The sequence below is a fragment of the Geotrypetes seraphini genome, chromosome 7 (genome assembly GCF_902459505.1).
Source record: "Geotrypetes seraphini chromosome 7, aGeoSer1.1, whole genome shotgun sequence".
In the NCBI taxonomy this organism is placed as follows: Eukaryota; Metazoa; Chordata; class Amphibia; order Gymnophiona; family Dermophiidae; genus Geotrypetes; species Geotrypetes seraphini.
This window is the reverse complement of record NC_047090.1, coordinates 123,075,570-123,103,399: the sequence shown is the minus strand read 5'-3', so window position 1 is coordinate 123,103,399 and position 27,830 is coordinate 123,075,570. Positions and strand designations below refer to the sequence as shown.

General features: G+C 49.3%; 1 protein-coding gene across 3 annotated transcripts in view; it reads left to right on the top strand.

Annotated features, from left to right (window-relative positions):
• BUB1B (BUB1 mitotic checkpoint serine/threonine kinase B) overlaps window positions 1-27,830 on the top strand; it is a 287,868-nt gene that overhangs the window by 11,599 nt on the left and 248,439 nt on the right. For all 3 annotated transcript variants that reach the window (XM_033953065.1, XM_033953063.1, XM_033953064.1), the window contains exons 3-4: window positions 26,179-26,238; window positions 26,549-26,693. In XM_033953065.1, coding sequence (XP_033808956.1) covers window positions 26,179-26,238; window positions 26,549-26,693 — 205 coding nt within the window. The remainder of the gene's footprint in view (window positions 1-26,178; window positions 26,239-26,548; window positions 26,694-27,830) is intronic.

Sequence of the window (27,830 nt, the reverse complement as noted above, 5' to 3'; positions counted from 1 at the left end):
TTTCTTCCCTCCTCATCGTAGTATTTGGATCCTGGTTTTGGGGGTTGAGACTCAGTCTGGCAGTAGCCCGACTAGCAGCTGAAGATTCAGAAGAGACAGCTTTCCTGGTGGCAGAGGTCCTCTCCAGTTTTCAGCTACCCTTAGAAGAGCTGAGGCAGGTTGCAGCACTCCTTCCCAGCATTGGGTCTGTGAGTAGGGCTGTCAGTCCACACAGGGCAGTTAAGGGTGTGTGTGTGTGTCTGAATTTGTTTTTGTGGTTATATTTTGATGACGGGCTGGAAGAGAAGGTAGAAATAAAGTTATCACAAGAGAACATAGCAGTCACCGTGTCATTCCTTAGCAACAGCAGCAGATGAATCCAGAGACCAATGGGTGGAGGAATTTTCCTTTACCCAGTCTTCCCCGAGGCGTCGCCAGCTAATTCCTCGGATCCCAGGGTCTTCCCCGGTCCACCTAGCACGGGGTTGTTCCTCGACGCCCCCCAGACGCTTTAGTAAGGCCTCTTCTGTCTCCCATTCGCGGGACTCTGAGGACCCGGCTTACTATTCAAGGGAAATTTCTCCCTCTTTCTCGGTTGCCCCCAGATCTCGCTCGGGGTCTTCTCGGGAGGATGAGTCTTCTTCTCGAAACTCCTCTTTTACTCGTTTCATCTCGGACATGGGTAGGGCCGTGAAACTGGACCTCCAGTCTGAGTCCCGTTATACCCAGGAATATCTGGAGGAGATGGGTGTTGATCATCCGCCCCATGAGGCATTGCGCTTGCCATTGCACCAGGTTCTCTGGCAAACCTTTCTCCGGAACCTGGAGACCCCCTATGCGGTCATGGCCATTCCCTCCAAGTTGGAGTCCCGTTACTGGACGATTCCGGTTAAGGGGTTTGAAAGTTCTCAGCTTTCTCATCAGTCCTTGGTGGTTGAGTCTTCCTTGAAGAAGTCCAACCCCTCGAAGGTTTACTCTGCCATCCCTCCAGACAGGGAGGGCCGTACGATGGACAAATTTGGTTGCTGTCTTTACCAAAACTCAATGATGGCGAATCGTGTCCTTAACTATTACTTTATCTTCACGTCTTAACCTCCGGTTCTGTGTGGTCGCCCTCCGCTCGTTCTGGGAGGACATTCCGGATTCTCAGCGTCAGGAGTTTTGTCTCCTCGAGGAGACCCTCTCCCAGCTCCGCCTCTATATGTTTCAGGCGGCATACGTCGCCTTCGAGTTGTCCTTGAGGGTCACAGCCTTTGCGTTTGCCATGCGTCGCCTCGCTTGGCTCCGCATTGTAAATATGGATCCGAATCTACAGGATCGTCTTGCCAATCTCCCGTGTGTGGGTCGTGAGCTCTTCGATGATTCCATCGAGGCGGCCACCAAGCACCTGTCGCACCATGAAAGGTCCTTCGCCTCTGTGGTGAAACTTAAACCGAAGGCCCCTCCGGCTCGGCAGTACAAAATTCCTCTCCAGAGGTACCCACAGAAATCTACGCCTGCCTTCTCTCGGCCTCCTTTGAAGCGGCTGCAGCAGCAGCAGCAAGACCCAGCTGCTGGCTCTGGTGAAGACTTTGCTGTCTTTTTGACAATTCCAATCCGAGCCTTCGGGCTCCCTTCCTCCTGGAGCCTTCCCCCCTCCCCATCGGGGGTCATCTCCATCATTTCTATGCCCAGTGGGAAAGTCTTACCACCGGCAGTAGGGTGCTTTCTATCATCTGGGAAGGGGACTCCCTTCACTTCAGTCACATACCCCCGGACCTGCCTCCAAGAGAGTTTCCTTCTGCTCTGTCTCTGCTGCCTCTCCTTCTTCAGGAAGCTATCGAATGCTTTACTGAAGTCCAGGTACACGATGTCCAGGGACTCCCCAACATCCAGTTTCCTCGTCACCCAGTCAAAGAAGCTGATCAGGTTGGATTGGCAGGATCTCCCCTTAGTAAATCCATGTTGACGGGGATCCCGTAGATTCTCCTCGTTCAGGATCGTATCCAATTGGCGTTTGATTAGAGTTTCCATTAGTTTGTACACTATTGATGTGAGACTCACCGGTCTGTAGTTTGCTGTCTCCGCTTCGAACTTCACGGTATAGCGGTATATAAGAAATAAATTATTAAATTATTATTATCTTGGAGCCTTTCTTGTGGAGTGGAATGACGTTAGCCGTCTTCCAGTCCAACGGGACGTTACCCGTACTAAGGGAGAGATTGAAGAGCGCGGATAGCGGTTCCGCCAAGACATCACACAACTCCCTGAGCACCCTGGGGTGTAGGTTGTCAGGCCCCATTGCCTTGTTAACCTTAAGCGTTGACAGCTCGCAGTAGACACCGCTGGGTGTAAACTCGAAATTACTAAATGGGTCATCTGCGTCAACCCTTGTCTGTAGCTGAGGGCCGAGTCCTGGCGCCTCGCGTGTGAAGACTGAGCAGAAGTATTCATTTAACAGTTGGGCTTTTTCTGAGTTCGCTTCTACATAGTCTCCGTCTGGTTACCTAAGATGTACTATCCCGCCTGAGTTCTTATTTCTGTCATTGATATACCTGAAGAAGGATTTATCTCCTTTCTGGATGTTCTTCGCTAGAGACTCCTCCATGCGGAATTTGGCCTCCCTAACTGCTGTTTTGACGGCTTTTGATTTGGCCAGATAGACTTCCCTAGAGTCCTGTTTCCCTGATTGTTTGTAAGAGATGAATGCTTTTTTCTTCTCCTTGATGAGGTCCGAAATCTCCGCAGAGAACCACTGTGGCTTATTGTTCCTTCACCGTTTACTTACTGATTTAACATAGCGGTTTGTTGCTTCTTGTATGGTGGCTTTTCTGTCCTAGGTCTGCACGATTCACTGATTGCCTGGATACTGGTAAGCTGGATTTTGGTCTTGGACCAGCCTTCTAAGAGTACCATCTATATTGCTGTAGCATTGTGTTAGGGGGGTCCCTGGGCTACCGCGCCCTTCTGACAGTGCAGGCTCGGTCTCCCTATAGCACTATTTTTTATTGTTCATATTCTAATGTTTCATAACCTGTTTTCAGGTTTTCGGTGTTACTTCATTGCATATGTTAATATGAGCAGAATGGATTGTTTGGTGGGGAGTTCCCTGTTCCCCCTCTCTCTTGTTTCATGTTTTTCCTGGCTGCTTGAAGACTGAGGGCCAGGGAGTATGTTCCAGGGTATGATAGCAGAGGGAGGAGTTAAAGCTTCTATCAATTGAAGTTTCCTACAGCAACTGGTGGGCCATGATGCACAATACCCATCCGTCCTGGAATAAAGTGCAGATTTTCAAGAAAGAAGATTATTGAAAGATTAGGCTCTTACCTCTGCTATAGTTCCATAGGTGTTTTCCCCCTGAGTTCCACAGTTCCTTATGGCTTATTGTTAATAAGGGTTAACTTTGGTCCCTTTCTCTCTTTGGCATGTCTGTGAACATTGTGTTATTTTGTATGAGCAGATCAAGTTCCTACTGGGGGGGGGGGTCTCCCCGTTCTATTCTGTAGGACTGTTGCCAGTTTTAAAGCTAACTGACAGGGCAGCAGAGAGCAGGAGAAGGAGGAGGTGCTGAATGCAGTTATTAGTATATTCTGCAATGGACTCGTGGAAACGGAAGGCAGACCCTTGGTTCAGCATATCAGCTCTATATACTAGAAAAGATTATCAAGGTAAGAACTTATCGTATATACTCAAATATAAACTGAGATTTTTAGGCCTAAAATATGGCCTAAAAATAAGGGTCTCGGTTTTTATTTGGGTCAGCGCTGACCTGCCCACCTCCTGAGCCTGTTACAGGCCTCTGCAGGGTCTGCCGTGAGACCTGGTTGTCATGCAGTGAACTGGAACAGAAGGGATCCCTTCCATCTCCTGTCCCGGCCGACTTAATAACTTTTAACCTCCTTCTCGTTTCCCCCGCGTACCTTTAGAATCCCTCGTTGTTCAGTGGTGAATTGCGGTAAGAGCGACCTTTTGGTCCTGCAAAAACTTGAGGCAGCCAATCAGCTAGCGGCTCTGCACGGGAAGGAGCGAAGGAATGTTGCTCCTGCCGCGGTACGCCGCTGGACCACCAGGGATTCTAAAGGTACATTGGGGAGACGGGAGGGAGGTAAAAATTCTCAGAATCAACTGGGACACAAGGCAGGAGGGATCCCTTCTGTCCCGGCCCACCGCTGGACCACCAGGACCCTCTCCCAGACTTGTTGCAGGCCTCTGTCGGCCTGCCGTATGACCTGGAAGGCCGGAACAGGAAGGATCCCTCCGGTCTGGCAGATTCTAACAATTTCCCCCTTCCGTACCTTTTTTTGCCTTTTTGAACCCTGATGGTCCAGCGGTGTATCAGGAAGGAGCGAGCTTTCCGTGGGACTCGTGAGAACTGGTGGCAGCCATTCAAGGAGCGATGCAGGGTTGAGCGGGAGCTCGAAAAGCTCGCTTCTGCCGGGACTGGTGTGCTGCTGTCCACAAGATCTGAGGCAGCCATCCAGGGAAAGCTCGTTCCTGCCCAATAAACTGCTGGACCACCAGGGATTCAAAAAGGTACACGGGGGTAAAAATATTGTTAGAATATTCTGGGATGGAAACTGTCCTGGCCTACCACTAGACCATCAGGGTGCAGAGCTGGACAGGGAGTGAGGGGACTGTGTTCAGTGCTTGGCAGGGAGTGAGGGGACTGTGTTCAGAGCTTGGCAGGGAGTGAGATGGGCTCAGAGCCTGGCAGGGGAGGAAGGGGGCTGGGTTCAGAGCCTTGCAGGGAGGGAGGTGGTGGGTCCAGAACCTGGCAGGGAGGGGGCCTGAGTACAGAGCCTGGCAGGGGAGGGTATGAGGGAGGGGACACTGGGTGCACTTGAATATTAAGCCCCTGCCTTGTATTCGAATCAACTATTTTCTCCTCCTTTTGGGGGGAAATGGGGGTCTCGACTTATATTTGGATTGACTTATATTTGAGTATATACAGTAAATGTGTCTGGGGAAAGCATAGAGCTGGCCCCACTTCAGGGGTAGGTAATTGCTAAGGGGTCAAACTTTAAAAGGGCTACTCTTTTTGGGAGCAACCAGGTACTGGGGTTCTAAAGATGTTATTTAAGCATGTTGGGTGCTTTTTATTTGGGTACTCATATACAAGGCAGTCCATATTAATACTTCCAGTGCGATTGGTTAATCATTCTAGACATATGGGTTATCCCCAATGGCCGTGAGCTATCTGCAGAAGGAATCCACTCCAGATTTTTTTTTCTTACTCTCCTCTACTTCCACCTGTAGTTTTTCCTTTGGCTTGCAAGCCTAAAGGAGCGTTTCTGTTCTCTCTCCTTTCTTATTTTCTTTGGTGGATTTTTTTTTTTTTACCCTTTTCGGGGTTTTCTTTATTCTTGGAGCATTTCTTTAGCTCTGCCTGCTTAGAGAAGAAGCAGACTATGGTCTGCAGCTGATAGACCGATCCCTGGTAGTACCTGTTGTTATCCCAGGACAAGCAGGCAGCATATTCTCACACATGGGTGATGTCACCGACGGGAGCCCCGCAGCTGACAGCCTTGAAAGCAGACTTGCTTGAAGATCTTTCTAAGAGTTTCCGAGTGCTGCACTGCGCATGCGCGCGTGCCTTCCCGCCCGAACTACGGGGCGCATCTCCTGTGAGGATCCTCAGTTCAACGTTTTCCGCAGAGCCGAGAAGACCTGTTCCTCTTAGCTCTGCAGCGTTGTGCCTTCTCTTTACTGCGGCTGGATTTTTTGATTTAGTCACTGTGTTCGCGTGTATTTGCTATCGGTTTTCCTTAAAAAAAAATATATATATATAAACTATCTTTTCCTTTTGTTTCGTCTCGTCTGCCGTCGGGTACGGGGGCTTTGGGCCTGGGCCCAACCCTTCACCTTCTTGTGGTACGGACTTTATTTTTTCTATGTCCCGGCCTTTAACCGGGTTCAAACGTTGTTATTAGTGCGGCCGGACGATTTCCATCACCGACCCTCATAGTCGGTGTATGGTTTGTTTGGAAGACAGTCATCGACCAGAGGATTGTGTTCGTTGTCTGACCCTTCAGCCTCAAGCTTTTCGCCGCCGTTGTGATCGGATTCTTCAGCTCTTCGCAGTCATGGAACCCGATAAGACCTCGGCCTCTACCTTGGCAACGACTTTGGTCTCGAAGACCTCGACCTCGGGGGCTACCTTGGGCTTGAAGACCTCGCCCTCCACCCCGGTGCCGGCCTCAACCTCGAAGACCTCAGGGTCTTCGGTCTTGAAGGCCTCATCGACTCCTTCCTCGAAGTCTGCTCCTGTGGGTAAGTCTCCTGCCTCTTTTTCAGGTGCCATCCCTAAGAAGCCACCGGAGCCTCTGCCTCCACAATCCGTAACCCCGGGTTTGCCTACCTCGTCGAGACCTCCAGCTAAGCGTGCCTCCAAGTCTCGGGAATACTCACATTCGAGGTCGCCCTCCTTGAAGCGCACTGCGGCACCCACGAGACCTGATCCTTTTGCCCATGTTTGAGGATATGTTAAAGTCTATCTTAACTACTCAAATCTCCTCGATTGTAGCTCAATTGGTTCCGTCCTCGACTATGCTTCCGGTAGACCAGCCTGGGCAGGTCTCGCAAGCGTGTTTCTTCCACTGACTCCTCGCCGGAACCTTCCTCGATGTCTTCGTTGCCTCGCCCGAAACATCGATCGAGGCACTCGAAGCACCTTGCTTCCAAACTTCCTAAGACTACCGAGGCTTCTTCGAAGTTAAAACATCGATCTCATCCTCGTGGTACCTCGTCCCCTCCATCTCCGAGACGGTCGAGATCGGGAACTCCTCCATCGAGGCCTCTGTTACGGGTCTCGTCTCCTCCTGCGTCGATGCATTCCATGCCTCAAACCCCGAGAACTTCACCATCAAGGAGTTTGAAGCGCAAGCACTCCTTCACTCCGCCGCAGACTGGTAGTGCGGCTTCTTCCATCACGGTGCACTTGGAGTCGGAGCCTTTATCTCAATACTCTCGTGAGGCTTCACCTTCCTACTCGGTGGCTCCTCAGTCTCGTTCTGCCTCCCCTGAAGATGCTTCAGCCTCGAAGTTTTCTTCGTTCACCAAGTTTGTTTTCGATATAGGACAGGCTCTTCATTTGGACTTACACTCAGATTCCAAATACACACCGGAATACTTGGCTGACATGGAGCTACCACATCCCTCTAAGGAGACTTTGAGGTTACCCATGACTCCAGTCCTTAAGCAAACCTTAATGAGAAATATGGAAACCCCTTATTCTGTCATGGCCATTCCTTCTAAGTTGGAGTCTCGGTACCGCACTGTCCCATGTAAGGGATTTGAAAAGTCTCAATTATCCCATCAATCCTTGGTGGTGGAGTCCTCCATGAAGAAAGCTCACCCGTCTAAACTTTCTGCAGCTGTTCCACCTGGCAGGGAAGGTTGGACAATGGATAAGTTTGGTCGTTGATTATACCAAAATTCCATGATGGCTAACAGGATTCTCAATTACAACTATGTTTTCACCACCTACTTCAATCATTTTCTGAAGCTGCTGCCGTCCTTCTATCCGGACCTGCCCAAGCCACATCTCCAAGAGTTTAAACAAATCCTCCAAACTCTTTCACAATTGAGACTTTTCATGTTGCAAGCATTTTATGATGCTTTTGAACTTTCATCCAGAGTTTCTGCTTTTGCGGTCGCCATGCGTCGCCTTGCCTGGCTCCACATAGTCGACATGGACCCTAATCTACAGGATCGTTTTGCCAACTTGCCCTGTCAGGGGAATGAACTCTTCAACGACTCCATTGAAGCTGCCACCAAGCGACTCTCAGAACATGAGCGCTCTTTTGCTTCGCTGATTCGATCCAAGCCCAAGACTCCTGCTGCTAGGGCTTACAAACAACCGCTCCGTCGTTATCCTCGGAAGACGACGCCAGCTTTTTCCAGACTTTCTCCTTGACGCCCTCAGCAACATCAGCATCCACAGAAGGCTCAGATTCCTGCTGCAACCAAGCCAGCTCAGTCTTTTTGACGTTCCCAGCTTGAGCATTCCAACCTCTCTGCATCCAAATTCTCTTCTACCCATTGGAGGTCGTCTTTCCCAGTTTTGTTCCCAATGGGAAAACATCACTTCGGATCTCTGGGTTCAGACCATTATCCAAGAGGGATACTCTCTATGCCTGCTTCAGGTTCCTCCAGATCACCCTCCAAGAGAGTGTCTTTCCAGGCCCTCGCAACTTCCACTTCTTCTTCAAGAAGCTTGGGCTCTTCTTTGCCTTCAAGCGGTCGAGGAGATTCCGCTCTCCCAACGGAACCTGGGTTTCTATTCCCGTTATTTCCTGGTTCCAAAGAAGACGGGGGACTTGCGACCCATTCTGGATCTCCGAGCCGTCAACAAATTTCTGGTCAAAGAGAAATTTCGCATGCTTTCATTGCCGACCTTGTACTCCCTCATGGATCAGGGAGATTAGATGTGCTCGCTGGATCTCAAAGATGCTTGCACTCATATCCCCATTCATCCAGCCTTTCGCAAGTACCTCAGATTCAAGGTGGGAGATCTCCATCTCCAATACAGAGTCCTTCCCTTCGGCTTAGCAGCCTCCCCCAGAGTATTTACAAAGTGTCTGGTCGTGGTGACTGCAGCTCTTTGCTCTCAAGGTCTTCATGTTTTTCCATACCTAGATGACTGGCTCATCAAAGCCCCCTCTCTTCCAGGGGTTATTGCAGCGACTCGACAGACTATTACATTCCTTCAAAGTCTGGGGTTCCATGTCAACTTTCCCAAGTCTCAGTTGACCCCATCACAGTCTCTCCAATTCATTGGCGTGACTCTGGATACTGTCAGCCTGAGAGCATATCTTCCACTATCACGTCGAGATGCCCTCATTCGGCTTTGTCAGCAGGTGTCTCGTCTTCCACGGTTCATGTGACTCCTTTTGCCAGATTTCACCTTCGCATTCCTCAGTGGACCCTGACATCTCAATGGCAACAAGCCACGGACCCGCCTTCTCAACAAATTATAGTAACTCCTTTGTTGAGGAACTCTCTCCGCTGGTGGATGCTCTCTTCCATTCTTTCCAGAGGTTTGCTGTTCCACAATCTTCCTCATCAGAAAGTTCTCACCACCGATTCGTCCGCTTATGCATGGGGAGCCCACGTAGATGGTCTCCGTACTCAAGGGCTGTGGACTTCAACAGTCTGTCGGTGTCACATCAATCTGTTGGAACTCAGAGCGATTTTCAATGCTCTCAAAGTTTTTCAACACCTTCTTCACGACACAGTGGTTCTTGTCCAGACGGACAACCAGGTGGCCATGTATTATGCCAACAAACAGGGAGGGACGGGTTCTCACTACACAACTGTCTGGCAGACAAATTGAGTTGTCTTCTGCAGCCTCACGAATGGATACTCAATTCCCCCACACTTCGTTTGCTCGTTGGGGGACTCCTCAGATAGACCCTTTTGCGTCCCCCATCAACTTCAAACTGCCTCGGTTTTACTCCCGCATCTACTCCTCAACGTCTTGAAGCGGATGCTGTTCTCCTGGACTGGAGGAATCAGTTTCTTTATGCCTTCCCTCCATTTCCTCTGATTCTGGACTGTGCCACTATGATTCTGATAGCACCTCGGTGGCCCAGACAACCGTGGTACTCCCTTCTACTTCAACTCAGCACCAGGGAGCCTCTACTTCTGCCAGTTTTTCCTTCGCTACTCACTCAGAGTCAAGGATCCTTGCTTCATCCCAATCTGCAGTCTCTACACTTAACAGCTTGGTACCTTTCGGCTTAGCAGACTCTTCTCAATTTTCTCAGTCTGTTCAGGATATTTTACTTGCTTCCAGGAAGCCGTCCACTCGACAGTGTTACAGCCAGAAATGGACTAGATTCTCTGCTTGGTGTTCCACTCGTCAGCTGCAGCCAATGTCTTCCTCCTTGGCATCTGTGCTGGACTATTTGTTTCACTTGTTTCAATCTGGACTTCAATCTACATCTATTCGAGTCCATCTCAGTGCTATTGCTGCTTTTCATCAGCCTCTTGATGGGAAACTGCTCTCTGCGCATCCCGTGGTTACCCGCTTTATGAAAGGACTTTTGAATCTTCATCCACCACTTAAACCGCCTTCAGTGGTTTGGAATCTTAATGTTATTTTGGCTCAACTGATGAAGCCTCCTTTGAACCACTTGACAAAGCTCACCTCAAGTATCTCACTTGGAAGGCTGTATTCCTGATTGCCCTCACATCTGCTCGAAGAGTCAGTGAGTTACAAGCGTTGGTTGCGGACCCACCTTTCACAGTTTTTCACCATGACAAGGTGCTCCTCCATACTCATCCTAAATTCTTACTCAAAGTTGTTTCAGAATTTCACATCAATCAATCTATTGTTCTGCCAGTATTTTTTCCAAAGCCTCATTCTCATCCTGGAGAAGCGGCACTTCATACTTTGGACTGCAAACGTGCCTTGGCTTTCTACCTCCAACGCACTCAACCTCATAGAACATCTCCTCAACTTTTCATCTCCTTTGATCGAATAAGTTGGGCCGTCCTATCTCGAAGCGTACCATCTCCAACTGGATGGCTGCTTGCATCTCTTTCTGTTATGCTCAGGCTAGTCTTCCTCTGCAGGGTCGAGCTATGGCGGTGTCTGTAGCTTTCCTCAGATCAACTCCTATTGAGGAAATCTGCAAGGCTGCCACTTGGTCCTCGGTTCATACTTTCACCTCTCATTACTGTCTGGATTCCTTATCCAGGAGGGATGGCCATTTTGGCCAATCTGTTTTGCAGAATCTTTTTTCTTAAATTGCCAACTCTCCCTCCATCCTTTTTGCTTAGCTTGGAGGTCACCCATGTGTGAGAATATGCTGCCTGCTTGTCCTAGGATAAAGCACAGTTACTTACCGTAACAGTTGTTATCCAGGGACAGTAGGCAGATATTCTCACAACCCACCCACCTCCCCTGGTTGGTTTCTTAGCTAGGTATCTGAACTGAGGATCCTCACAGGAGATGCGCCTCCTAGTTCGGGCTGAAGGCACGCGCACATGCGCAGTGCAGCACTCGGAAGCTCTTAGAAAGATCTTCAAGCAAGTCTGCTTTCGAGGCTGACTGCTGCGGGGCTCCATCGGTAACGTCACCCATGTGTGAGAATATCTGCCTGCTGTCCCTGGATAACAACTGTTACGGTAAGTAACTGTGCTGCCTGCCTGCATATGTTTCTTTGGAGCTTGGAGATTGAGACTGTCTCTGCTTTTTACTTCACTTCTGTTTAGCAGGGGTTTGAGTGCACACTGTTAGGTGCCCATAGGAAGCTCAGTGGTGTCTTGTAGGGTGCCGGCTGTGTTTTTCGCCTTCACCCTTCTCTTCGTCCATCAGTCTGCGGGAGTGGAGGTACGGTCAGACACCATGTCTGACTGGCAGCTCGAAGATCAATGTCAAAGAGGCAGTCCCAGCATATGAGGCAGTGATTCTCTGATTCCAGCTATTGTAAAAGAGCTGAGACAGGCTGCAGCATATTTCCAGCACAGGTCACAGTGTGCGAGGACTGCCACAGCCTGTGAGGTGAATTGGGGGGGGGGGTCAGAATTTCAAGGTTTTTGAGGTTTCTGCATGTCCCCCTGTGTCCCCCCCACCCAAAAAAATCCTAAAATTGCCAGTTTTGTACTTTGCTAAATGTAAGAAATATCACGATTTTGGTGTGAATTTCTTAGCAGTGACCATCTTGGATTTTTAGCAATCTGGACTACCATAAGTCTCCTTCATACAAGGAAGGAGTTCAGAATCTCCTTGACTTATAACAGAAACTTGCTGTTGCATGTCACTAAAAATACACTTTTTGCACTCACATCTTGACTTTTTCTGAAAAATCTTGAGTGACAAGCAAGGGACATTCAGTTAACGGAGCGTCATTGCCAAGGTTTCTGGAATGAGAGTATGATAGCCGACTACTGCTGGATGTTGTGCTGTGACAATCCAGACACAACTTACAAAAAGAAATCATTCTCTATGCATTTTTGAAGAATTATTGGTTGCTAAGTGACACAGTCCAGTATAATTATGCTATGCTATATGCTTATTTGACTTTGGACTGAAGATACTGCAACATTTCTTTAAATTCATGCTGCAGTTCTTAAAAGCCTATATGCTAAAATGCTATAAACTAACATTAGTCGTAACTTTAAAAGTTTACATGTCTGATAAAAAACCTAATAGCAGATCTGAAATCAGCATGAAAAACTGATGTAGATAAATGTACTGTGCTGGCAGATGATTTCCCCCCCAATTTTTTTTTTTTGTTGTTGCCTTGTGTTTTTGTGGCTCAGAGATTTTCCCAAGTCTACAGGAAGAGGTTATCAGGTTCCAGGCTTCGACACCCTCTGTTAAAAATAATAATAATAATGTTAGTTTATATACCGCAGTACCGTGAAGTTCTATGCGATTTACAAAAAATTAAAAGAAGGTACAAATTGATAGAACTTAAAAGAGGTGAAAGAAAGTGGTTAATAGGTCAAGAGAACTGTATTGAGGAGAAAGAGATGTACGGGTCAGCTGTCTAGATGTACGGGTCAGCTGTCTAGATGTTTCAGAAACAGATATGTTTTTAGACGCTTCCTGAATTCCTCATAGGTAGTGGGCAAAAGCAATTGTTCTAGATCTTTACCCCATAATGCTGCCTGATGTGAGAAAAGGTGTTCATGATGTTTTTTCAGCTTATATCCTCTAACTTGGGGGAAAACAGAGTTCGAGTGTGAGCTTCTCTTGTGTCTGTTTGCTGAAAAGGAGAAAAGGTCGGTTATGTATTTAGGGGCTAGTCCATATAGTACTTTAAAGCAGAGGCAAGCGAATTTAAACTTTACGCGTGCTTCCATCGGTAGCCAGTGCAACTGCCGGTAGTAAGGTGTCACGTGATCAAATTTCTTTAGTCCAAAGATTAGTCTGACCGCTGCATTTTGCAATAATTGTAAACGTCGCATATTCTTTTGGGAGATTGCTAAATAGACGATGTTACAGTAATCAAGTTGACTTAGTACAAGGGATTGTACCAGGATTCTGAATGCTGATGTATCAAAATATGATTTGATGGATCTAAGTTTCCAGAGAGTGAAAAAACCCTTTCTGATTAAGGAGTCCACCTGGTCTTTCATGGTTAGGCATTGATCCAGAGTTACACCCCAGTATCTTCATAGTAGACTGAATAGGGTAATTAAGTTTATTGATGCATAATGGTGTTTTGGTGTCATGCGGGTGTGGCGAAGCAACGAAAAATTTCATTTTTTCTGAATTAAGTTTGAGCTTGAAGTCAGTCATCCATTGCTCCATCATATTTATAGCTTCTGATGCTTTGGGAATAGTTTCCGAGATAAAGTTAGCAAATGGAATGATAATCGTAAAGACATTTGCATAACTGAATAATTTTATCCCCAGCTGGGGTTAATTGCACACCCAGTGAGGACATGTAAACATTGAAAAGCAATGGGGATAACAGTGACTCTTGCAGCACACCGGATGGATTGCTCCAGGTATCGGAGAGATCATAATTGAAACATACCTGATAAGTACGGGACATAAGGAAGCCATGAAACCAGTTCAACACCTCATCCCTGATACCAATAGCGTCTAGGCATTGTAGCATTTTCCCATGGTCTACTAGATCAAAGGCAGAGCTCATATCAAATTGCATGAGGCCCTTACTAAACAATAGACGCAGATTATCTAGGATAGCCGCAATTACTGTCTCCGTACTGAATAAAGGTCTAAACCCGGATTGAGTTTCATGTAGAAGAGAGAACTGATTAAGATATTCCATCAGTTGGGTGTGTACCAATCCCTCCATGATTTTTACAAAAAATGGAATGGATGCTACTGGTCTGTAGTTGGTTACTAGAGCTGATGATTCTTTACTATTTTTTAGGATTGGGGTTATTATTATGTGACCGTTGTTAGTGAGGAACTTCCCATTTTTTTAGGTTATGGGCTAAGTAGCGCAATGACACCAGGCCGAGGGAGGTCTCCCTGCATATAAGGGGCAGAATCTCAGCTGTCCTGCAGGTCTTGGTACGTATCTCATCTGACCAGTGGGTTCTGGCCTCTGACAGATTAGTTGGTGGACTCTTCCGTGGGCGCCCAGACAAGGTGGTTAAAGTGCAAGCCCTGTACAAAGATTGTTGGATATTCAGGCCATAGAACCGGTCTCGGGCAGATACTCCATTTACTTTACCATGCCAAAGAAACGTCCCAACGATTGGAGGCCAATTCTGGACCTTATGCATGTAAATGCTGCACTCAGGATCTTGCGCTTTCTCATGGAGATAGTGCAGTCTGTCTTAGCAATGATGACCCAGGAAGAGTTCCTTACCTCTCAGGTTTCACAGAGGCTTATTTGCATATTCAAAATTTTCAGGTGCATCGGAAAGTCCTTCGGTTTCATGTTTTGGAAAATCATTACTAATTTTCAGCTTCCTTTTTAGCCTCTTACTTTACCAAAGTGATGGTCATGGCAGCTCACCTGAAGAAAATGAGGTTACATGTACACCTGTACTTGGACGATTGGATGATCAGAGCCCCTTCATTTGCCGAAGGTCAGCGCACGGTAGATCAGGTGGTCCAGGTCCTGGAATACCTGGGTTGGATTGTGAATTACAGGAAAAGCCATTTGACCCCAATGCAGTCCCTGGAATGCCTGGGTGTCTTGTTCGACATGGCAGCTGGCCAAGTTTATCTTCCAGATCCCAGTCTCTGTGGCAGAGAAGCATGTTTCAACTGATTCCCATTCATGGGCTTTGGATACCCTCTCAAAAGAAATGGTCACTCAACCGATTGGAACTGCAGGCCATTCTCTTGGCTGTGGTGAAATTGCAGATGACTCTGGAGGGCCAAGCAATCTTAGTCTTCTCTGACAATGTGACAGTGGTGATGTATGTCAATCACCAGAGAGGAACCAAAAGTGCTTCTCTGCCTCAGGAAGCCTGCCTGCTCTCTCTTTCTTTGGGCGGAGTGTCATCTCCAGGCCCTTTTGGCAGTGCATGTGGTGGGAGTCTACAATGTTCTGGCAGACTTTCTCAGCAGACAGACCTTGGATCTGAGTGAGTAGGTGCTGTCCTCTGGCAGTGTTTCAGGCCATTGTGCAGCGCTAGGGTTGGCCTCACTTTGACCTAATGGCAATGGCAAAGACCTTGAAAGCAGAATGATTTTTTCAGTCGAAGGTCCAAACCCAGAAGCGAGAGTCTAGACGCACTAGTCCAGCTGAGGCCGCAGGGAGATTTCTACTTTGGGTTTCCTCCTTGACCCATGATAGGTCGGAGTCCTTCGCTGGATTGCGACTCAGGGAAGGGTCATTTTGGTGGCTCCAGATTGGCCTAGCAGACTGGTATGCAGATTTGATGTATCTTTACATGGGCAGCGGCCTTCGGTTGTGGGCTTTTCCAGACCTCCTTTCTCGGAGTCTAGTCTGCATGGAGGATCCCGATTGCTTTGCGGCATGGCTTTTGAGTGCGAAGCATTAGAGCGCAAGGGATATTCTGAAATCTAAGAAGTTGACTACGGCGTGGAAGACTTCAACATTGGTATGACCAAGAAAATGTGGAGCTGTATTCTGTTCTGGTTTCGGTGGTGGTAACCTTTCTCTAGGTGGGCCTTGATAAGGGCCTCACCTTGGCTTCCCTTTGGGTCCAAGATGCTGGGCTTTCTTGTTTCAGAGCCTGGGACTGTAGTTCTTCGCTTGCGTTGTGCCCAAACTAAACTAAAACTTAGCTTTATATACCGGATCATCAACTAGAGGAAGCTCAACTTGGTTAACAATAATTAAATGTAAGAAATATCACGATTTTGGTGTGAATTTCTTAGTGGTGGCCATCTTGGATTTTTAGCAATCTGGACCACCATAAGTCTCTTTCATACAAGGAAGGAGTTCAGAATCTCCTTGACTTGTAACAGACACCTTACTACCGGCAGTTGCACTGGCTACCGATGGAAACAAGCGTAAAGTTTAAGTTCGCTTGCCTCTGCTTTAAAGTACTATATGGACGAGCCCCTAAATGATATGCTAAAAGAAAACAACAAGAATTACAAGAGGATTAATATTTGAAGTGTTTAGCAAATAAAAAAAGTTTTTAAAGATTTATGGAAGTATAGGAAAGGGCTAGATTTTGAAAGGTGCTCTTCGCACTAGACCATCAATCAAACTGTCCCCTCCATGGGACCTACTGTATTTTTCGCTCCATAAGATGCACCCACCTCTAGAGGAGGAAAAACCAAGAAAAAAAAAATTCTGAACCAAATGGTGTACCCTGTCCCCCCTCTGGTGGTATAGTGGTAGGCCAGGACAGGGTACAGGGTACATCTAATGGTAGACAGCCCCAGGCCAGCCAGCCAGCCCCAGACCAGCCAGCCAGCTCCAGGCCAACCAGCCAGCCCCAAACCATCCCGCAGCCCCCCAGCCCCAAACCGACCAACCAGCCCCAGGCCAGCCCGCCAGCCCCAGGCTCCCCAGCCCCAAACCAGCCAGCCAGTTCCAGGCCAACCAGCTAGCCCTAGGCCAGCCAGACAAGCCTCTCCCCCCGGTACCTTTTTTAACTCTGCCATCAGCTCCAGCCGGCTTCGCTACCTCCCTCCCTTCCTGCCTGCCTTGGCAGCCTTCACTGTTCCGGGCTTCTCCTTTCCCGGTCAGCGGCGAAACAAAGCAACACGGCCATCAGAAACAAGCTTTACGCTCTCCCACTCGGCCCCGTGCTGCTTTCCGAATGGCTTCCGTAAGTTCTCGCGAGTCCTGCGAGAACCTACAGCAGCCATTCAGAGAGCAGCGTGGGGCCGAGTGGGAGAGAGTAAAGCTTGCTCCTGACGGTTGCGCTGCTAATTTGTTTTGCTGCTGGCTGGGAAATGAAGAGCTGGCTGGACGCTGGACCACCAGGTAAAAAAGGGGGAACGGCGACGGAAGACGGACGGACTGGTGGGGATTAAAACAAAAGGTGGTGCGGCGGCAACAGGCAAGTGGGTTTAGAAAGGTGGTGCGGTGGTGGCGGGCGGGTGGGTTTAAAAAGGAGGTGCAGCAGTGGGCGGGTTTTACAATGGTATGGGGAGGGTGGGTAACAAAATTTGTACCTTCACTTCATAAGACGCACCGAGATTCTACCCTGGCTTGGGTGGAAAAAAAGTGCATCTTATGGAGCGAAAAATACGGTAACTTGTTTATCCCAGGACAAGCAGGCATGATATTCTCACATGTGGGTGACGTCATCTACGGAGCCCCGATGCGGAAGCATTTTCAAGCAAACTTGATTGAAGATTTAAGTTTGCTCTGCTGCTCCACGCATGCGTGCCTTCCTGCTCCACTAGGGGGTGCATCCCCTCGTGGTCTCCAGTTCAAAATTTTCCGCGAGCCTAGAAGCCGTGTTTCTCAGGCTCTGCCCCAACTGCCTTCTAGCACCGCGATTTTTTCTTGTTTTTTCTCGATTAAGTCGCTGTGCGCGAATTCTTTACTTCTTTACTTGATTCCTGCTTCGTTTGCGACGACCCGGAGGCTTCCGGGTCCCCGTGGCCGCGTGGCTAATCGAGCCGCGGCTACTTTCGATTTAATGTCCCGGCCTTTGACCGGCTTTAAAAAGTGCACCCGGTGCGAGCGGCTTCTTTCTCTCACAGATCCGCATCGCCGGTGCATCCTCTGTCTGGGGGCGGCTCATCCAACCGACTCCTGCCCCCAGTGCGCTAATTTCCAAAACCGGGCCCTCCGCCGAAGAAAAGCCCGCATGGCGGACCTCTTCACTCCGGACCAACCCTCCACCTCGGCCTCGAAGTCGGCCCCGGCCTTGACCTCGGCCCCTGATACCTCGGCATCACCTCGAGACTCGACCCCGAAGTCCTCGGGACAACAGAAAGCCTCGGCCCCGGGTAAGTCCCCTCTTCCCTCTTCAGGTTCTGTAACAGCGAAGAAGCCAGCCTCGGGGACAACGTCGACGCATGGCGGAAGCCCCATGCTTACAGCCCCGACTAAGCCCTCCAAGCCTTCGGGCCGTGCCTCCACCACACGGGAATACTCTGATACGAGGTCGCCCCAGGTGGAGTGCACCGAGGCAGTGGACATGCCTTCGATGCTGTCCGTGCCCGTCTTCCAGGACCTACTCCGAGCGATGATCACGTCGGAGCTGTCCTCTGCAATGGCCCAGTTTCAATCGGCCTCGACCTCGAATGTGCCAGACCAGCCTGAGCCTCGCACCGAACAACCTCGAGGAAAGGTGCGCAATCCTCGCCGCATCCCATCCTCCTCGGACTCCTCGCCGAGGCGCCCGAGACGTTCCCCCTCCGCAGACCGCCGAGGGGCAAAACGTCGGGCTAGAACGACAGAAACCTCGAACCGCCGTACCTCCAAGAAGGCCCGAGGTTCACCAACTCTACGAGGCCATTCTCCCCACACCTCGTACGGGACCACTAAGGGTGGCTGAGTTATCACTCTCCAACCCACGCATCCTCCGAACTCCCCCTCGGACGTATTCTCCGAGGGAGTCCGGATCGAGGTCACCGATCCGACATCGATCAGTACCCCTAACTCCGGCATCGTCTCCGAGGGGCCCCTCGAGACGCCGAAGATCGACAACCCTGGAACACTCTCACAGTGCTTCCCCAGTCTCGGAGCACGGATCAGAGCATGAACCTCGATACTCGAGGGAAGCCTCCCTATCCTTCTCCACCCGACGAAGGTCTCGTTCCCCGACCCCGCACGGGGCCCCGGGGACATCTCGCCCATCCTTCACTCGCTTTGTCCAAGACATGGGCCACGCATTGGACTTAGACCTCCAGTCCGACTCCAGATACTCTAAGGAGTACCTGGCGGAGCTGGATATGCCATCACTGCCCAGAGAGTCCCTTCGCTTACCACCTAACCCGGTACTTCAACAGGCCTTCTTCAGGAACCTGGAGACCCCCTACATGGTCACGGCCGTACCCTCCAAAATGGAGGCCAAGTACCGCACAGTACCTTACCCGGGATTCGAGCAACCACAGCTCTCCCACCAATCGCTGCTAGTAGAATCCTCCTTGAAAAAGGCTCACCCGTCCCGGGTCTCAGCAGCGGTCCCCCCAGGCCGAGAAGGCCGAACCCTGGACAAGTTCGGCAGGAGACTATACCAAAACGCAATGATGGCCTCTAGGGTGCAAAGCTACACTTTCACCTTCACATCCTACCTCAAACACCTCATTGGACTATTGAGAGCCTTTGAGACTGACCTACCGGCCCCCCGGCAAGGAACGTTCGGCCTGCTTTTAGAGTCCCTCTCCAACCTGCGACTTCATCTATTCCACGCGGCCTACGATGGCTTCGAACTCTCCTCCAGAGAAGCAGCCTTCGCTATCGCCATGCGCCGACTAGCTTGGCTGCGCCTGGTCGACATGGACCCCAACTTACAGGACCGTTTGGCTAACCTCCCCTGCGTGGGAAAGGAATTGTTCGATGACACTATCGAGGCGGCTACAAAACGCCTCTCCGAACATGAACGCTCGTTTGCCTCCCTTGTCCGGCAAAAGCCCAAACCGCCAGCGGCCAGGCCGTATAGGGCCCCTCCGCTCCGCTACCCACAAAAGTCCACCCCTGCTTTCTCGCGGCCCCCACCCAGGCGTCCGCAAGCCCACCACAGGGCCATGCCCAAGTCCCATCCGCCTGCGACCACCAAACCATCCCTGTCCTTTTGACGGGGCATGCGGAAGGGGGCGGGCCCCCTCCGCCATAGTCCCAGGCCTCCTTCCCATCGGGGGTCGACTCAAAGCCTTTTACCCTCGCTGGGAACAAGTCACGTCGGACGCATGGGTCCTTGGCGTGATCTCATCAGGGTACTCTCTCAACTTTCGAGCCATTGCCCCGGACAACCCCCCAAGGAATTGCCCTCCCAACCGGACTCAGCTATCCCTACTCCTCTCCGAAGCTCGAGACCTGCTTCGCCTGAGAGCAGTGGAGAAGGTTCCCCCCGACCAACGGGGGAAGGGCTTCTACTCCCGTTACTTCCTGGTACCGAAAAAAACGGGAGACCTACGCCCAATACTAGACTTGAGACGCCTCAACAAATTCCTGGTACGGGAAAAGTTTCGGATGCTCTCACTACCGACACTTTACCCCCTGATCGACGAGGGCGACTGGCTCTGCTCCCTCGATCTCAAGGAGGCGTACACACATGTCCCAGTGCACCCCGCTCACCGCAAGTTCTTGCGTTTCCAGGTAGGGGACTGGCACCTACAATACCGAGTCCTCCCCTTCGGACTAGCATCATCACCTCGGGTCTTCACCAAGTGCCTCGTGGTGGTAGCAGCAACCTTACGTTCCCAGGGCCTCCAGGTATTCCCCTACCTGGACGACTGGCTAATCAAAGCCCCGTCCAGGGAAGGGGTTATCTCAGCGACCCAACAGACTATTACCTACCTACAAAGTCTGGGGTTCGAAATAAACTTCCCAAAATCTCAACTACGCCCCTCGCAGTCCCTACAGTTCATCGGGGCCACGCTGGACACGGTTCGCCTCCGTTCCTTCCTCCCCCCTCCGCGCCTGGAGGCGTTAGTAAGTCTGAGCCGAAGGATCTCCCTGCTGACCTCGGTATCAGCTCGACAGATGATGACCCTCCTGGGCCACATGGCCTCCACCGTCCATGTCACACCCTTCGCCCGCCTCCATCTGAGAATCCCTCAATGGACCCTGGCGTCTCAATGGCGTCAAGACCGGGACCCGATCGACCGCTCCGTGACAGTGACTCCTTCATTGCAACGATCGCTCCGCTGGTGGGGCGACTCTTCAAATCTTTCCAAAGGTTTGCTGTTCCTCACCCCACCCCACAGCAAGGTACTCACCACGGACTCGTCGGAGTACGCTTGGGGAGCCCATCTGGACGGCCTACGCACCCAAGGAATGTGGTCAGCACAAGACCGTCGCTGCCACATCAACGTGCTAGAACTCCGGGCCATATACCTCGCAGCTGTAGCCTTCCAACATCTGCTCCACGACCGAGTGGTTCTCATCCGAACCGACAACCAGGTAGCGATGTACTACATAAACAAACAAGGGGGGACAGGGTCTTGGTCCCTTTGTCGGGAAGCCCTGCGCCTCTGGAAATGGGCAATCTCCAACAACACCTTCCTTCGAGCGGTGTACATACAAGAAGAACAAAACTGCCTGGCGGACAGACTCAGCCGCCTCCTCCAGCCACACGAGTGGTCACTACACTCCCAGACCCTACGAGGAGTGTTCGAACGGTGGGGGACACCTCAAATAGACCTGTTCGCGTCCCCTCACAATCACAAGCTGCCTCTCTTCTGCTCCCGGATATACTCCCCGGACCGGCTCGAGGCCGACGCCTTCCTCCTCGACTGGGAGGGAAGGTTCCTGTACGCGTTCCCGCCGTTTCCTCTGATACTGCGGACGCTTGTCCACCTGAAAACAGTACAAGCCACCCTGATCCTGATTGCCCCTCGCTGGCCACGCCAGCCGTGGTTTTCCCTACTACTTCAACTCAGTGTCAGAGATCCACTGCCTCTGCCTCTGTTTCCCTCTCTACTGTCACAGGGTCAGGGTTCACTGTTACATCCCAATCTTCAGTCTCTTCATCTGAATGCTTGGTTTCTCTCCCCCTGACTGCTCTCCCCGTGTCTCAATCAGTCAAGGAGATATTGGAGGCCTCTAGAAAAACCTCGACGAGAACCTGCTACTCCCAAAAGTGGACCAGATTCTCAACCTGGTGCTCCTCCCACAGCCAGGACCCGGTGTCGGTCCCCGTCCCCCTGGTCCTTGACTATCTACTTCAACTATCTCATTCCGGCCTAAAGACCAACTCCATTCGAGTACACCTCAGTGCGATTGCGGCCTTTCATCAGCCCCTGGAAGGGAAAGCCCTCTCGCTCCATCCCTTAGTCACTCGCTTCATGAAGGGTCTGCTGAACGTCCACCCCCCTCTCAAACCTCCCCCGGTGGTTTGGGACCTCAACGTGGTTCTGGCTCAACTAATGAAACCTCCATTTGAGCCACTAGACAAATGCCATCCAAAATTCCTCACTTGGAAGGTAATTTTCTTACTCGCGCTCACGTCCGCACGGCGGGTTAGTGAGCTACAAGCGCTGGTAGCGGACCCACCCATCACGGTATTCCATCACGACAAGGTGGTACTCCGCACCCATCCAAAGTTCCTACCTAAAGTAGTGTCTGATTTCCATCTCAATCAGTCCATCGTCCTACCCGTGTTTTTTCCCAAGCCCCACTCTCACCCCGGAGAAGTGGCGCTCCACACTCTCGACTGCAAAAGAGCGTTGGCCTTTTACCTCCAACGCACTCAGCCACACCGGAAAGTCCAACAACTGTTTCTGTCCTTCGACCCAAACCGGTTAGGCCACCCAGTTTCCAAACGCACCTTGTCCAACTGGTTGGCCGATTGCATCTCCTTTTGCTACGCTCAGGCTGGTCTCGCGCTGCATGGTCGAGTAACGGGACACAAAGTCCGAGCGATGGCAGCCTCCGTAGCGTTCCTCAGGTCCACACCTATCGAGGAAATCTGCAAGGCTGCCACGTGGTCTTCGGTTCATACCTTCACCTCCCACTACTGTCTGGACTCTCTGTCCAGAAGCGATGGCCGGTTCGGCCAATCGGTATTGCGAAATCTATTTGCTTAAATTGCCAACTTCCCTCCATCCCTCTTCAGTAAGCTTGGAGGTCACCCACATGTGAGAATATCCTGCCTGCTTGTCCTGGGATAAAGCACAGTTACTTACCGTAACAGGTGTTATCCAGGGACAGCAGGCATATATTCTCACAACCCGCCCACCTCCCCGAGGTTGGCTTCTTGGCTAGTTAAGTGAACTGGAGACCACGAGGGGATGCACCCCCTAGTGGAGCAGGAAGGCACGCATGCGTGGAGCAGCAGAGCAAACTTAAATCTTCAATCAAGTTTGCTTGAAAATGCTTCCGCATCGGGGCTCCGTAGATGACGTCACCCACATGTGAGAATATATGCCTGCTGTCCCTGGATAACACCTGTTACGGTAAGTAACTGTGCTTTTTGTCTGACCTCACTAAGGCTCCGTTTGAGCCTCTGAAAGACACTTCTCTCTTAGAAACATAAGAATTTGCATCCGCTGGGTCAGACCAGAGGTCCATCCCGCCCAGTGGTCCGCTCCCGCGGCGGCCCTTCAGGCCTATCACCTGTGCAGTGGTCCCTGACTATTCCTATAACCTACCTCAACTCCTATCTGTACCCCTCAATCCCTTTATCCTCTAGGAACCTATCCAAACCTTCTTTGAAGCCCTGTAATATGCTCTGGCCTATTACGGCCTCCGGAAGCGCGTTCCATGTGTCCACCACTGTCTGGGTAAAAAAGAACTTCCTAGCATTTGTTCTAAACCTGCCCCCTTTTAATTTCTCCGAGTGCCCCCTTGTACTTGTGGTTCCCCACAGTGTGAAGAATCTGTCCCTGTCTACCTTTTCTATGCCCTTCAGGATTTTGAAGGTTTCTATCATGTCTCCTCTAAGTCTCCGCTTTTCCAGGGAGAATAGCCCCAGCTTTTTCAACCTGTCAGCATATGAGAAGTTTTCCATACCCTTTACAGTTTAGTCGCTCTTCTCTGGACTCCCTCAAGTACTACCATGTCCTTCTTGAGGTATGGTGACCAGTATTGGACACAGTACTCCAGATGTGGGCGCACCATTGCACGATACAGTGGCATGATGACTTCCTTCGTCCTGGCCGTGATACCCTTCTTAATGATACCCAACATTTGGTTTGCTTTCCTTGAGGCCGTCGCGCATTGTGCTGACGCCGTCAATGTTGTGTCTACCATCACCCTCAGGTCTCTTTCAAGATTACTTACCCCTTGCAGTGATCCCCCCATTTTGTAGCTGAACATCGAGTTCTTTTTCCCTACATGGATAACCTTGCATTTCTCTGTGTTAAAGCTCATTTGCCACTTGAACCTGATGCTAAAGGCAGTTTTTCTGGTCACCATTAATTCACTGAGACGTGTCTTGGAACTCCAGGCTCTGTCTTGGAGAGAGCCTTTCCTGAGGATCTTGGAGATGGGGATATCTCTCCACACAGTACCTTCGTTTCTGCCAAAGGTGGTGTTGGCATTCCATGTTAATCAGGAAGTGCATTTACCTACTACTACTACTACTAAACTATTTCTATAGCGCTACCAGACACACGCAGCGCTGTACAGAGTCACAAAGATTAAGAAAACAGTCCCTTCTCGAAAGAGCTTACAATCTAAACAGGATGTCATGGATACAGTTAAGGGGACCGGATAATCAGCAGGCTGGGTTGGAGGGTAGAAGAATAGCTTTAAGGATTTAAAGCTATATCAATAAGGTGGGTTTTCAGTCTGCTTTAAAACAAGGGGCAAACCCGGCTAATTTATTCCAGGCATAGGGGGCAGCTAGATGAAAGGAATGAAGTCTGAAATTGGCAGTGGAGGAGAAGGGTAACGTTAAGAGTGATTTATCTGAGGAACCGAGTTCTCTGGGAGGTGTAGAAGGAGAGAGAAGCGAGGAGAGAGATTGAGGGGCAGCAGAATGAACACACTTGTAGGTCAGCAATAAGATCTTGAACTGTATGCGATGGCATATAGGGAGTCAGTGAAGTGACTTAAGGAGAGGGGTGACATGAGCAGAGCGAGGTTGGTAGAAGATAAGTCGCGCAGCAGAGTTTTGCAGAGATTGCAAGGGGGAGAGGCGACACTGAGGGATACCAGTTAGGAGTAGATTGCAGTAATCTAAGCGTGAGGTTACGAGAGCTTGGACAAGGGTCCAGGTAGTGTGCTCAGAGAGGAAGGGGCAAATTTTGATAATATTGAAGAGATAGAAGTGACAGGTCTTAGCAGCTATCACTCAGCTTACTGTTTCTAAGAAACAAGGCTGTATTTTGCAGAAATTGGATGTCTGCAGAATTGTTCTGTGCTATCTAGAGGTCACACATGGCCTCTGACCATCTTTTTGTGCTGACTCATTCTTTTAAGCGGGGTGCTCCCACTTCCATGGCCACAATTTCCAGATTGGTCTGTAAGGCCATTTTATCAGTCCACATTCCTTGGCTAGACTAGGGTGATCTTCCTTGAGGGGATTTGTAGAGCAGCTACTTGAGCTACTCTGCATACGTTTGCCATATTTTGCAGAGTGGATGTGGCGGCAATACAGGTCTCTGCCTTTGGGTCCTCAGTCTTGAGGGTTGGCGCAGTCAGCCTGCCCTAGATTTTTGGGACTGCTTTTGTATGTCTAGAATGACTCTCCTATTTCACTGGTTATGTCCTTACATTGATAATCTTTTCCAGTAGATAGGTGATTCTAGACTCTGTACTTCCTGCGCCTGCCTGTACTTCCTGCCTGTACTTCCTGCGCCTGCCTACTGTCTCATTTCTGTTTATGCTTGTCCAAGTTTGTTTCTTGGATGCCAGTCAGCCCTTTTTGGGTCTTGAGGAATTCTGTTTATATGTTCAAAGTGCATGCAGGGATACTTCCTGAGCTCCTTTGATGCTTTTGTTGGCTGTTTGATGTTTCTTATTTACCGGTAAGCAGAACAGTTGATTCTTTGAAAACTTCCCATTAGTGACCCTACTTCACATACTGTTGATGGAGGTTTTTGTGCTTGGGTACTAACTACAGGTGATAGTAGAGCTCCCAGTGAAGTAGAGGAGAGTTGGAGAAAAAATCTGGAGTGGATTCCTTCTGCAGATGGCTTGCGGCCATTTGGAGATAACCCATATGTCTAGAATGACTCGCCTATCTACTAGAAAAGATATTATCAAGGTAAAGACATAATCTCTTTTTATTGTTGTAGCTAGATTGGTGGTTTTCCCACTAATGAGAATGGAGGGGTGGGGTTTCTGCATTCTACTCCGAATTTAAAAAAAGCAACATAATATTGCTGATGTATAACATTATCTATACTAATTTGTAGATTGAAGAATTCTTAAAATTTTTTTGTGGCTTTTCCACTTGTATTATGGAAAATCTGTGGTTAGTGAGAGAAGCTTTTATGTAATAGATCTTCTATTATAAAGGTTCACTAGAATGAGTGGTACAATTTGATTTGATTTTTTTTCTCTTTATTACAGAATGTGGTTCTGTAGAAAGTTTGTTGGTTCTAATAAAATGGTGCTTTCTTATTCTAGTGGATTTTCATAGCATGATGGTGCCTGCCCCAGTTATAGAAGAATAACATAATGTTCACCTTGGAGAACTCAGACTTGATGCAGACTGTTTTAGGATAAGTGTTTTCTAACTGTAGTTCAGGTGTACTTGTACATTAAATCCATTCTCTTACAGGGCATTTGAATTGGAAATTCGGTTTTACTCTGGAGAGGATCCATTGGATGTCTGGGACAGGTGTGTGCTCTTTCCCCCTTGTATTCTTCCACACACATAACACTGGTACTGGTAAGCAAAGTCCCTATCCCTATAGGTCAGCCACTAGAAGTTGCCCTTGCATAATGACAGGTACTCTTTCTACCATGTGCTGTGAGACTTCATCTGTAGCATATCTAATTCCCTCTGGCTTGGACAACGGGGGAACAGAAGAACTGATCTGAGAATCAATTTCAGAACACTGCATTGCCATATGGACAGTACTAATCTTAGTAACTTTTTTCCAAAGTTTGCTTTTTCTAAAGTATCTTACATTGCCTAACTTTTCCAGGTATATCAATTGGACTGAGCAAACGTTCCCTCAGGGTGGAAAGGAGAGCAATCTTTCACTGCTATTAGAACGTGCTGTTAAGGTGTTTCATGAAGAAAAGAGATATTATGGAGACCCTCGCTATCTCAACTTATGGCTCAAATTTGTGAGTACAGAAGAGAATCTTGTTTTATAGTGCTGATTAGACAGTTGTAACATGGGCTTGGCTGATGAAATATTTGTGGTCTTATGGGCCATTTCTAAAAGTTCCCAATTTGTTTAGCATCCTGGCTAAATTATATTTTCAGGGCACATCAGGGAATATGAGGTATCTAAACAGGTTTATTTCTTTTTCTTGATCTACTTATACATATGGATATGCACTTCACTGTGGCATATAACTTGTGCCTATTTCATGCTGCAGAGCAAAAGTAGAATCCTTAATTCAAAAATGCAAAATTGCATGTAAAAAAAGCAAAATTTGGCCAATTTCAGAATATTCAGTAATTTTCTTAACTGCAATTTCCAGTGCAATAGGTGTGTCATTCTGGACAAGCGGGTTTTCTCCGGAGACAGGCAGGGGATATGCAGCCCCACTTAATGGTGAAGTCTCTGACTGAGCCTAAACTGTCAGCGCTCTCCCTAGCAGGAGTCCTGGTCCTCAAGCTCCCTCCTCTCCTCCTGTCAGTTTTTTTCTGACCCGCTCCTACTTAGTCACGGCTCTCCCTTTTTCTTCAGAAAAAAACAAAAAAGTTATCTAATTAATATTTATCCTACTTTTAGAACAGAAAGCCTTTGTTTTCTTGTCCTTAGGATATTTCTAAAAAAAAAATAAATAAATAAAATTAGACAAACCCAGTAACATCGGAGGTTTGTGTCAGCAGAGTTCTTTCTTGTCAACAACTTAAATAACTTAAGAAAATACAGTGGTACCTCGGTTTACGAGAGCACCAGTTTGCGAGTGATTTGCAAGACGAGCAAAACATTCGCAAACTTGGTGCCTCATAAACCGAGCTTGCCTCGAGGTATGAGCGCCCCCCCCCAGCGATCCGGCATCCCCCCCCGCTTGCATTGCCCCCCCCTCCACCGCGACCCTACTTCCCCCCCTGAGCAGTCAATGACACCCTTTACCTGACTTGGCACCAGTGCCGGTGCCCGAAGATCCTCTCTCTTCTGGCGCAGCCTCGGCTGGGCGGTGCATCGGAGATCCTCTTTCTTCTGGTCTGGGCTGGGCTGGACTGGCTTTGAGCATTTGCGCATGCTCAAAGCCTTCTGGTCTCGCTCTCAATCTCAGAGAGAGTGA